Source organism: Nicotiana tomentosiformis, chromosome 9 (genome assembly GCF_000390325.3).
Source record: "Nicotiana tomentosiformis chromosome 9, ASM39032v3, whole genome shotgun sequence".
Lineage (NCBI taxonomy): Eukaryota > Viridiplantae > Streptophyta > Magnoliopsida > Solanales > Solanaceae > Nicotiana > Nicotiana tomentosiformis.
The window spans coordinates 7,459,035-7,470,861 of NC_090820.1; the positions used below are offsets into that span (position 1 = coordinate 7,459,035).

The 11,827-nt window shown below is 42.2% G+C and overlaps 1 protein-coding gene across 1 annotated transcript; it reads left to right on the forward strand.

Moving 5' to 3' along the window:
* Nucleotides 1-2,222: 2,222 nt before the first annotated feature.
* On the forward strand, nt 2,223-2,912 carry LOC138898347 (uncharacterized). Its single transcript, XM_070184406.1, has one exon. It carries the CDS (start codon nt 2,223-2,225, stop codon nt 2,910-2,912), a length of 690 nt encoding a protein of 229 aa, XP_070040507.1.
* The last annotated feature ends 8,915 nt before the right edge of the window (nt 2,913-11,827 follow it).

Sequence of the window (11,827 nt, forward strand, 5' to 3'; positions counted from 1 at the left end):
TACTTCTAATGACAGAAAACCTAAATTAATTGTTTACCCGAAAAACGGATAGGGTTGAATTTATACACAGTTATAAGAATACGTGGTATAAATTGAAAAGGATAAATAAATGTGTATTGAAATTAGTTATAAAAGAGTTGAATGCAAACCGAATGAACTAGTTAGCCTAAGCCTTCAAGTTTAATCACCTCCAAATTGAGTGAAAAACGATTGGTAGAAGAAACAATATGACTAAATACCAAAAGCCGAAAAAAGGATAGTATTTGCTCTATTTTCTGTATATATCAGAATGAATGTGTGTATCAATCAATGTGCCTCTTACAAATGATAACCACTCTTAATATAGTGAAAAAATCCTATTTTGGATATAATTCAAAAATACATAGTGGGGATCTCATGATACATTAATTAATTAGTTTTTCCTTGATTTTCGCCGAGATTCTCTCCCTAAATGCGGCTGTAACAACTTTTTTGTCCCTTGGCTCGATCTTGATCCTGGCCGACCTCGATCTCGGCCGATCTCGATCTTGATCGGTCTTTGAGTCTTAGAGCTCGATCTTGGTCCTGGTCTCGATCTCGATCGGTCTCTAAGTCTTCGAGCTCGATCTTGGTCTCGATCTCGATCTTGATCGGTCGCTCGGTCTCGAGCCTGGCAACATATACTCATCACCATGTCTCGATATCATAACGATAATCCTCGGACCACCACGTTCCAATCTTGATTAGACATACGAAGGGCAAATTTAGTTTTGACCGTATACAGATAGTCCCCTTGTTTCTTGGAAAGAAGATGACGAGAAACGATATGAATTACCGAAGTCGGGCTTGGTGGATGATGATGCCATCGAAGTTACCCGATTCAGAGCATGTTGGGCCTCATTGAAAAGGCAGGCAGGTCCTACCGTATTCATCATGGTTTGATCCTCTTCGGTCACTAAGGACCGAAGGTAACTATCAATCCCCGGGGGGGGAGAGAAAATTTGGGTATCCTCCGGGACGGAGAGCACTATCTTCCGCCTACGATCGGGATCAACACTCGGGGCCGGGAATTGGTCCACCAGTTTTGGAACCGATGAAGACCTGGTAGAGCCCGACCATGATATTTTCTTTGGTATCGGTAATCTACCGAACTTGATAATCTCCTCCGAGGCAGCTGACTCGAGCCTATCCAGAAAGTCGTGGATATCAGTCGGCTCCTAAATGCCATCGTAAGATCGACCTTCCAACATGCTGGCCTCACGGATCATAGCATCCGAAATCTGAGGGGATCCGCTAATATCAATTATCCTGAGCTCATCCCTCGAGATATCTTCTGCTTCCCGAGAAGTCCTGCCCACGGTTTCCCCTTCAACCATCTCAGCTCGAAACGGAATAGTCTCGGTTTTTCCTTGTTCCGAAATTATGGCCGGGGTTCCCTTATTCACCTCCGCCAATTCGGAGTATTATTGTATCACAACATTAGCCCGCACACAGGCTAATTCCTCTTCTCCTTCTTCAGGCTCATCCCTTAATCGACGGATCGATTCCGAAGGCATGACACCGGAGCACCCCTTTGGCTTGCGAGATTTCTTCACCGGTTTTTTCTTTTCCGAAATCGGGGAACTCGGTATATCTTTTCTCTTCTTTTCTGTAACCTTCTTCGGGACAGGAATCTCTTCATCACTAGATGGGGCCTCATGGCAACGTCCTTTCCAAGTCCATGACTACGGGCCTCCCATCGACCCTTTGATAATTCCATCCAAACGCGCTCGGAATACGGTCTCTGCAGCACCAGACCTTCAACCTATTGTTTAAGATCCGGAATCGGTTCAGGCATCCGAGCCACAGGGTTCATATTTCATTTTTCAGGGAACGACATGTCATCAGCAGGGATCAGGTCCGAGGTTCTGATTCGAACAAATCGGCACATCCAACCTCGATCACGAGTCTCGTCTATACTCTAGAACGACGTTTTGGTGGCTCGACGAGCAAGCTTGATAACCCTCCTTATTAAAGTCAGGGACTATAAAGGCACATAAGGTGATCGAGGGTGAAAAGACACCCCTCGATTTTGCATGAGAAGAATCCAAGGAGAATCACTATTCTCCAAATGGAAGGATAGATCTGGCCAATGGTCACGTCGTATCTCTTGCAAAAGGCGACGATGACAGGGTCCAAAGGACCCAACGTGAAAGGGTATGCATAAACACTTAAGAACCCTTCCACTACGAGCAGATTTGGCAATGGCTTGGGATGAGCATGAGGAGATGGCTGAGCAGGTATTCCGAATTCTTCACGATAGTGAAGATGAATTAGAGATAACCACTAACGATCTGAATCTGCAGGTTCGGCAGAGACTTGAACAGATCGGACAGCTCAATTCACAGGTAGATGAGCTAATGGCCGAGGAGGAAAAATTCAAAGAGAATATGGATATCCTCGCCTCCAACAAGGAGGTCGTTCAAGCGCAATTGGAGTTGGCTGAGTCCCAGCTTCGGGCTGCAAAAGAAAATGCCCCGGGGCAGATCGAGAGGGTTAAAGAGCTTCAGAGTCGGTTAGATTTAGTCACTTATGATAAGGCAAGCTTGGCTAATGAACTCGAAGTGGCCAGATCCGAGGTGTCCATAGCCAGATCCGAAGTGGAAGTAGCCAGATCTGAGGTGACTAAGGCTAATAAAAGAGCTGATGCTAAAGTGGCCCAGTTCAGGATTGATGTTGAGGTCAACCAGGCCAAGGCTAAGAGCATGGTCGAACATGCTAAATGGCAGACTCGGAGGGAAGCTCTCGACGAGGTCAGTGCTCAAGGCTTCGATGTTGAGGAAAATAGGGCTCGAAGGCTGGCCTTCCCTGAGGAAGACTCCGATAGCTCGAGCGAATCTGAAGGCGGGGAAGATCTTGAGGACGCGGCCTCCGATGAAGAACAAGCCACTTAGGACATTAAGTTTCTTGTTTTTTTTTTTTTGTATTTATTCTGAGGCCGATTTGGCCTTTTGTAAAAAAAACTTTTGAATATAAACATAAGGCTTTAATTGCCTCTTTGGTTTTTGTATTTTTCCTTTGCTTTTCTGTATTTTACAAAGGTCGAAAATGCCTTAGCATAAAATTGTATTCGAGGGTTCGGGAAAACCTTGTCTTTATTTCCCTTCTTTTATGAAGTTGTATTCTAAGGTCCAAGGTTCAGACAATTTCGATTGAAACCGAACCAGTGTAGCCTTTAGGAATTTACGATTGAGTGAGTGCTTGCTCAAACTCGAAGTAAGGTAACCCTTAGATTTTTTAGTTGAGCGAGGATGATCTCTCGAACTCAAAGCAAAGAAATAGCCCTTAGGCTTTTATAGAAAGAGTTTTTAAGGCTTTGTCCCCTTTTCGGCTTTTATTTGCAAAACTTGTAATGCCTTAGCATAAAGTGGGGAATTGTTTGAGAGTTCGAACCGTTTTGTACTCATTAGAGTTTTGAGGCTTGATATTATCGGAGCCTTTTATGATTTTGCCGGGGTAGCCTTTTTAACCGGTTTATGAAAGATTTCGAAGGCCTGTTTCGTTACGAAATTAGGACGTCTCTGATCCGTGTTAATTTGGTTGTAACCTCTTTAGTTCGGGGTTTGCCTTTTGGGATTATTTTTTCGTTTTACTTTGAGCTTGCCCGAGGTGGCCGTAGCCTATAAAATAGAAGGTTGCCTAAAAGGTCTTATGATTTCGGGCGACAGTCCCCGATTGTAGGGGTAATTATTCGAACTCCGATCATGGTCGGCCCTTAAGCATGTTTGCATAATAGATCGAGAATATGAAGTAGAAAAACTTTTCCAAGGTACGAGATATTGGTAAAGAAGAATACTTCTCTCTATAATTCATTATACATGCGTACATGTTTTGTGCCAGGGCTCGAGTAAACTATACGGGCATGGTTCGTTTGACCTTTTGGCCCTTACAAATTTTTCCTATCGAGACCTTGCCGCCATGAAGTAACTTCCTCGCATCGAAGTTGACATTTGAGGGCAATAATTTCCTCGCATCGAACTTGATATTTCTAGGGCAATGCCCCCCAGAATTCGGGGTTGATTGTAAAGAAGCCTCGGATATTGCTGAATTGTTCTAAGTTAGTACGATCAATGGTTGCCTCATTAAAAACCTTACCAAAAAACCCATTTGGGACAAAACCGGTCTAAGGAAAAAAGAGTGCAACGCATGCTTTCAGACCTAAGGGCTTCGTGTTGAAGAATCCATCATTGTTTCTGGTCGAACACCTGCAAGGGTTAGTTTTGAAATATAAATAAAAATGGGTGGGGCCGTACCTTAGCAGTAGTATCGTTTTAGGTGCGATACGTTCCAATTGCTCGGTAATTGTTTGCCATTTATCATGCTGAGCTTGTAGGATCCTTTTCCGACGACTTCGAGAACCTGATACGGTCCTTCCCAGTTCGGGCCCAGTTTCCATTCATTCGGATTTTGGGTGTTGAGGGTGACTTTTCTCTGCACTAAGTCCCCGATGTTAAAGTATCAAAGATTGGTTCTTTGATTGTAGTACCTTTCGATTCGCTATTTTTGGGAAGCCAATCGGACGAGAGCGGTTTTGCGTCTTTCGTCCAACAATTCTAGGCTCGTATTCATGGTCTCGTTGTTCGAATCCTCTGTTGCATATCAAAACCTGATGCTAGGTTCTCCGACCTCGACCGGGATCAGAGCTTCGGCGCCATAAACCAACGAGAATGGTGTTGCTCCAGTACTGGATTTCGATGTTGTGCGGCATGCTCATAGGACCTCGGGCAGTATTTCTCTCCATTTTCTTTTGGCGTCGGTCAATTTTTTCTTTAAATTTTGGTTGATGGTTTTATTGGTCGATTTGGCTTGTTCGTTCCTGCTGGGATGATAAGGTGTTGATAGGATTCTTTTGATCTTGTGATCCTCGAGAAATTTAGTTACCTTACTGCCGATGAATTATTTTCCATTATCACATACGATCTCTGAGGGCATCCCGAATCAACAAATGATGTGGTCCCAAATGAAGTCTATGACTTCCTTTTCTCTGAATTTCTCGAAAGCCTGTGCTTCTACCCATTTACAGAAATAATCAGTCATAAACAAAATAAATTGAACCTTACCTGGGGACCGATGGAAGAGGGCCAACGATGTCCATTCCCCATTTCATGAAGGGCCATGGGGATAGGACCGAGTGGAGTAACTCCCCGGGTTGGCGAATCATGAGCGCATGCCTTTGGCATTTGTCGCATTTTCGAATGAACTCCCTTGCATCCTTGCCCACAGCCCATATCGGTCCAATAATACCCTGCTCTGATCACTTTGTAGACCAGCGAATCAGCACCTGAATGATTTCCACAAGTGCCCTAATAATTTCTCGTAGGATGTAGTCGGTGTCTCCCGGTCCCAAACATATTGCCAATGGTCCATCAAATGTCCTTCTAAACAGTGTTCCGTCTTCGGATAATGTGAACTGTGCTGCCTTTGTGCATAGAGCTCTCGAATCCTTTAGATCTGATGGAAGCTTCTTGTTCTTTAAGTACTCTATGTATTTGTTTCTCCAGTCCCAGTTTAAACTTGTGGAGTTTATCTCGACATGACCTTCTTCGATTACCGATCTCATGAGTTGTACGACAGTCCCCGAGTTGAGTTCGTTGTCTTCGATCGATGAACCTAAGTTTGCGAAAGCGTCAGCCTCGTTGTTCTATTCTCAAGGTACATGCCGCAAGGTCCATTCCTTAAATTGATGTAGAGTCGTTTGTAGTTTATCCAAGTATCTATGCATTCGGTCTTCTCGGACTTCAAAAGTCCTGTTAACTTGGTTTACCACGAGGAGGGAATCACACTTAACCTCTATGACCTCCACTTCCAAGCTTCTAGCTAGTTCGAGACCTGTAATCATGGCCTCATACTCGGCCTCATTGTTAGTTAACTTAGTAGTTCTGATAGACTGTCTAACTATATTACCCGTGAGTGATTTTAGTACGATGCCTAGTCCGGACCCCTTCGCGTTCGAAGCGCCGTCCGTAAAGAGGGTCTATACTCCCTAAGATGTACCTGATTTAATTAGTAGTTCTTTTTCAATCTCGGGTACGAAGGCCGGTGTAAATTCAGACACGAAGTCCGCTAAGATTTAAGATTTGATAGCGGTTCGGGGTAGATACTTAACATCGTACCCACTAATTTCTATGGCCCATTTGTCCAATCGACCCGAAAGCTCGGGTTTGTGTAAAATATTTCGAAGAGGATAAGTTGTTACAACACATATCGGATGACATTGGAAATATGGTTTTAGTTTCCAAGAGGCGCTAATTATAGCAAGCGCTAATTTTTCTAAGTGTGGATATCTAGTTTCGGCCTCACCTAAGGTCCGACTAACATAATAAATAGGGAATTGCGTACCTTGTTCTTCTCGGACAAGGACTCCACTTACTGCTATCTCCGAGATAGTTAAGTACAGATAAAGTTGTTCATTCTCTTTCGGGGTATGAAGCAACGGCGGGCTCGATAAATGCCGCTTTAGTTCCTCCAAGGCCTGCTGGCATTCCGGAGTCCATGCAAAGTTACTCTTCTTCTTAAGTAGTGAGAAACATCGGTGGCTCCTATCTGAGGATCTCGAAATAAATTGCCCTAGGACGGCTATCCGGCCCGTTAGCCTCTGCACGGCCTTTACATTATCCACTACCGTGATATCATCTATAACTTTGATTTTATCGGGGTTGATCACGATTCCCCGATTGGATACCATGAAACCAAGAAACTTGCCCGAGCTAACCCTGAATGCACACTTTTCGGGGTTGAGCTTCATATTGTACTCCTTTAGTATATCGAAGGTTTCCTGCAAATGCTTTAAATGGTCCTCTGCTCGCAGGGACTTAACTAACATGTCATCAATGTAAACTTCCATTGATTTTCCTATTTGTTCTTTGAACATTTGGTTTACTAAGCGTTAATAAGTTGCACCAGTATTTTTTAGACATAATGGCATTACGTTATAATAATAGGTACCGTACTTAGTGATAAACGAGGTCTTTTCCTGATCCTCCGGGTTCATCTGTATTTGGTTGTACCCCGAGTAGGCATCGAGAAAACTGAGAGTCTCGTGGCCGGCCGTGGCGTCGATCATACGATCGATATTTGGCAAAGGAAAAGAATCCTTAGGTCATGCTTTATTTAGGTCTATATAATCTATGCACATTCTTAGTTTGTTTCCCTTCTTAGGGACTACCACCATGTTTGCTAACCATTTGGGGTATTTTACTTCTCGAATGGATCCTATTTTGAGAAGTTTGGTTACATTGTCCTTGATGAAGGCATGTTTGACTTCGGACTAGGGCCTTCTTTTTTGCTTTATCGGATTGAATTTCGGATCCAAGCTTAGTCTATGGTGGTGATTCCCGGTGGTATCCATGTCATGTCAAGATGGGACCAAGCAAAACAGTCCATGTTAGCTATAAGAAATTGAATAAGCTTTTTCCTGAGCTCGGGACTTAACCCCGTGCCCAGGTATACCTTTCGTTCGGGCAGATGTTCGATAATGTGATTTGTTCCAAATCTTCGACTCTTGACTTGGTAGCATCGGAATCATCGGGGACCACGAAGGACCTAGGGATCCCATAATCATCATCTCCGTCAGTCTTCTGCTTCTCTATTTAGGTCGAGGCTGACGTTTGTGATTGATATTTGGTATCTTATGTCTCCTTCAAATTTGATCCCTTTGTCGATGAGAGTGATGATATCGGAATCACCTCATCGACGGCAAACATTTACTTTACAGCTGGTTGCTCTCCGTAGATTGTTTTGATTCCCTCCGGTGTTGAGAATTTTAGAACCTGGTGAAGGGTCGAGGGTACTGCTTTCATGTTGTGGATCCACGGTCTCCCAAAAAGGGCGTTATACCTCATGTCGCCCTCGATCATATGGAACTTCATTTATTGGATGGTCTTGGCCACGTTAACTGGCAGAATTATCTCGCCCTTAGTAGTTTCACATGCCATGTTGAATCCGTTTAGTACCAGGGCTGCGGACACGACCTGGTCATGTAGATCGAGTTGCTCTATGACCCTCATTCGAATGATGTTGGCCGAACTACCTGGATCAATTAACACACGCTTAACTTGAGTTTTATTCATAAGGACAGATATTACCAGTGCATCGTTATGGGGTTGCATGATTCCTTCTGCATCTTTTTCATTAAAGGACAAGGTTCCTTTTGGTATGTAATCCTGAGCCCGAGATCATTTTTCCCTTATAATCGACACCTTAGTGAGTTTAAACACTGGCCCTTGGGGAATATCGATCCCTCCGATAATCATGTGAATAATGTGTTGCAGCTCTTCTTGCTCCTTTTGTCTATTGAGCTCTCTGTTTTTGAAGTGATTCTTGGCCCGATCACTTAATTGAACAACCGGGCAACTTCTTCTCTCAACTGCCTGCAATCTTCCGTTCTGTGGCCATGGGTGCCATGATACTTGCACATTTGATTGGGATTTCTCTGGGCTGGATCGGTCTACAGAGGTCGAGGCCATTTAGTATCTTTGATGCGCCAGATAGCCGATACGATGGCGGATGCATCAATGTTGAAGTTATATTCTAATAACCGCGGTGCTTCCTTAGGTCCGGAATGCATGTCGAAACCATTCTTGTTCATCAGCCCTTGAGACCCTTGGCCTCGGTCACTTCTCATTTCACCTCGTACGGGGTTACGTCCTGGTTCGCTGCCCCTATGATCTCCAATATACGGCCGGTATCGGTCCCTGTTCGACCTTGGTTCTCGGTCGATGTCCCTTTTAATAACAGACCCAGAAGGGGCTCCCAACTGGTCGTCTTCGGTCCTAATCTTCGATTGATATCGGTTATGTATATCGGCCCAGGTAACAGCCGGGTACTCAATCAAGTTCTGCTTCAACTGCTGTGAAGCCATTGAGCTTCGTTCGTTTAGTCCTTAGTTGAAGGCCTGAACGTCCCAATCATCTGTGACCCGTGGTAGATCCATTCGTTCCATTTGGAAACGCGATACGAACTCTCTTAGCATCTCGTTATCTTTTTGCCTTACCTTGAAAAGGTCCGACTTCCTGGTCTCGACCTTTATGGCTCCGGCGTATGCTTTCACAAAAGAATCTGCAAGTATGGCAAAAGAATCAATAGATCTAGGTGGTAAATTATGATACCATATCATTGCTCCCTTTGACAGGATTTTCCCGAATTTCTTCAATAATACGGATTCGATCTCGTCGTCCTCTAGATCATTCCCTTTAATGGCACATGTGTATGAGGTGGCATGTTTGATGGGATTGGTCGTCCCATTGTATTTAGGGATCTCGGGCATGCGAAATTTCTTGGGGATCGGTTTGGGAGCTGCGCTCGGGGAAAAGGCTTTTGTACGAACCTTTTGGAATCCAAACCGTTCAATATTGGTGGTGCCCCTGGGATTTGATCAACCGTGGAGTTATAAGTTTCTACCTTTTTGTCGTTTGCTTCAATCCTCTTTTCTCCTGACTTTATCCGTATTGTCAGTTCTTCGAGCAACTTTATAATTTCGGGGTTAGTCCCCGATTCTTGTTCATTTGACCTTATCATAGTTGTCCCCGTTCTGAGGGTGACTTCTCGGGGTGGACCGAGCTCTGGCCTGCTTGGTGCCTGGGCTTGGCTCTGCAACTGAGCTATCTCTACATGTCGAGCTTGCAATATTTCGAAAATCATACGCAGGTTGATCTCGTCTTCTCCAACATTTTGGGTATTTCGAACTACATATCGAGTTCTACCATGAATGTTATTTTCGGGGTCGGAATGTTGGTTTGCTTCGATGGCCACATGCGAATTAACGTCAATTAGATCTATGACACGAGTTCCAATGGGTTCAACGGGTGGCCTTTCATCCCCGGGGGTCACGTTGTTATTCTCATCTTGATGGCCAGATTCGTTGTCGATAGGTAGGGCCATTAACTGAGAGTTCGTCATTTTAGCCTGAAATCAAAGACACTTCCAAGAGCAAGTATAAAATAGTATATTTTTACAAAAAAATTGTACCAAATAACCACTATTATCCTTAGCCCCACGGTGGGCGCCAAACTGTTTACCCGAAAAATGAATAGGGTTGAATTTATACGTAGTTCTAAGGATACGTAGTATAAATTGGAAAAGATAAATAAATGTGTATTGAAATTAGTTATAAAAGAGATGAATGCAAACCGAATGAACTAGTTAGCCTAAGCCTTCAAGTTTAATCACCTCCAAATTGAGTGAAAAACGATTGGTAGAAGAAACAATATGACCAAATACCAAAAGCCAAAAAAGGATAGTATTTGCTCTATTTTCTGTAATGTGTGTATCAATCAATGTGCCTCTTACAAATAATAACCACTCTTAATATAGTGGGGGAATCCTATTTTGGATATAATTCAAAAATACATAGTGGGGATCTCATGATAGATTAATTAATTAGTTTTTTCTTGATTTTCGCCGAGATTCTCTCCCCAAATGCGACTATAATGACTTTTTTGTCCCTTGGCTCGATCTTGATCCTGGTCGACCTCGATCTCGGCCGATCTCGATCTTGATCGGTCTTTGAGTCTTAGAGCTCGATCTTGGTCCTGGTCTCGATCTCGATCGGTCTCTAAGTCTTCGAGCTCGATCTTGGTCTCGATCTCGATCTCGATCTTAATCGGTCGCTCGGTCTCGAGCCTGGCAACATATACTCCTTACCATGTCTCGATATCACAACGATAATCCTCGACCACCACGTTCCAATCTTGATTAGACATATGAAGGGCAAATTCGATTTTGACCGTATACATTAATATTGGATTAAAACTAGTTCTATGGAGGCCATGAGTAATAGATAATATAAATTCATATAGGCAATCACCACTAGCTTGGAATTGAGGCATAGTATTAGTAGTAGTAGTAATTGTAGTTGTATTAGAGCTTACAAATACAAGTTCAAACTCAGCTTTAATCCATTTATTATATAAAAAATCACATATTTGGCTAATGATAAAAAACCAAGTGCATACGTAACAAAACATCTTTAAAATATAATTAATTATGAATATAAAAGTTAGCGCCCTCTAACAGATTAACCTTTTAGATAATGTGGTAAAACAAATAAAATAATTAAGCGCTATTTAATTTCTAAGAAACGTCTCTCAATTTGCATTAAATACATACATACATATATAGGATCAACTTTAATCATGCTAAGAAACTAAAATTAGCAACAATAAATATATATATATTTGCATCTTGAAAGAACAATTGATTTGTTTGTACAAATCCTAAGAAGGACAGGAAAATAAATACTACTCCCTCCGTTTCAATTTAGATGTAATAGTTTGACTCGACATGGAGTTTAAGAAAAAAGAAGAAGACTTTTGAAACTTGTAGTCTTAAAAGCTTAAGGGGGTAAAAACTTTGTGGGGCCATTACATTTGTATGATTATAAAAACTTCTTATTAAGGATAAAATTGGTAAATGAAGAATTTAAAATTGAATTATTTTCAAATTTAGAAATGTGTCATTTATTTTGGAATAGACTAAAAAGGGAAGTACCTTGTCTAATTTGAAACTGAGAGAGTAGTAATAGCTACCACTTCATTTTTATTCCACATAGAAAGATATAATTGTTGCTTATGTTTCAGAATAATTGTATTAAGCTATTTTTGGCCAATAATTCTCCTAATTACATTTGTAAGGTCAGTCCTTTGTGTGTGAAACATACCGACATTTTTTCATTTCTTGATGCTGAAATTCTAACTTTAATTAATTGAAGTCTTGTTCTTTCTTCCTTTTTCTTTCTTTTAATTTTTTAAATTTTTTATTTTGCTGCAGGTGCTAACTAGAATGTCCATTTTAATATTTTAATGGGATGACA

What these genes read in the sequence shown, in the direction of transcription:
- LOC138898347 (XM_070184406.1), top strand. Translation starts at nt 2,223, where the DNA reads ATGGCTTGGGATGAGCATGAGGAGATGGCTGAGCAGGTATTCCGAATT.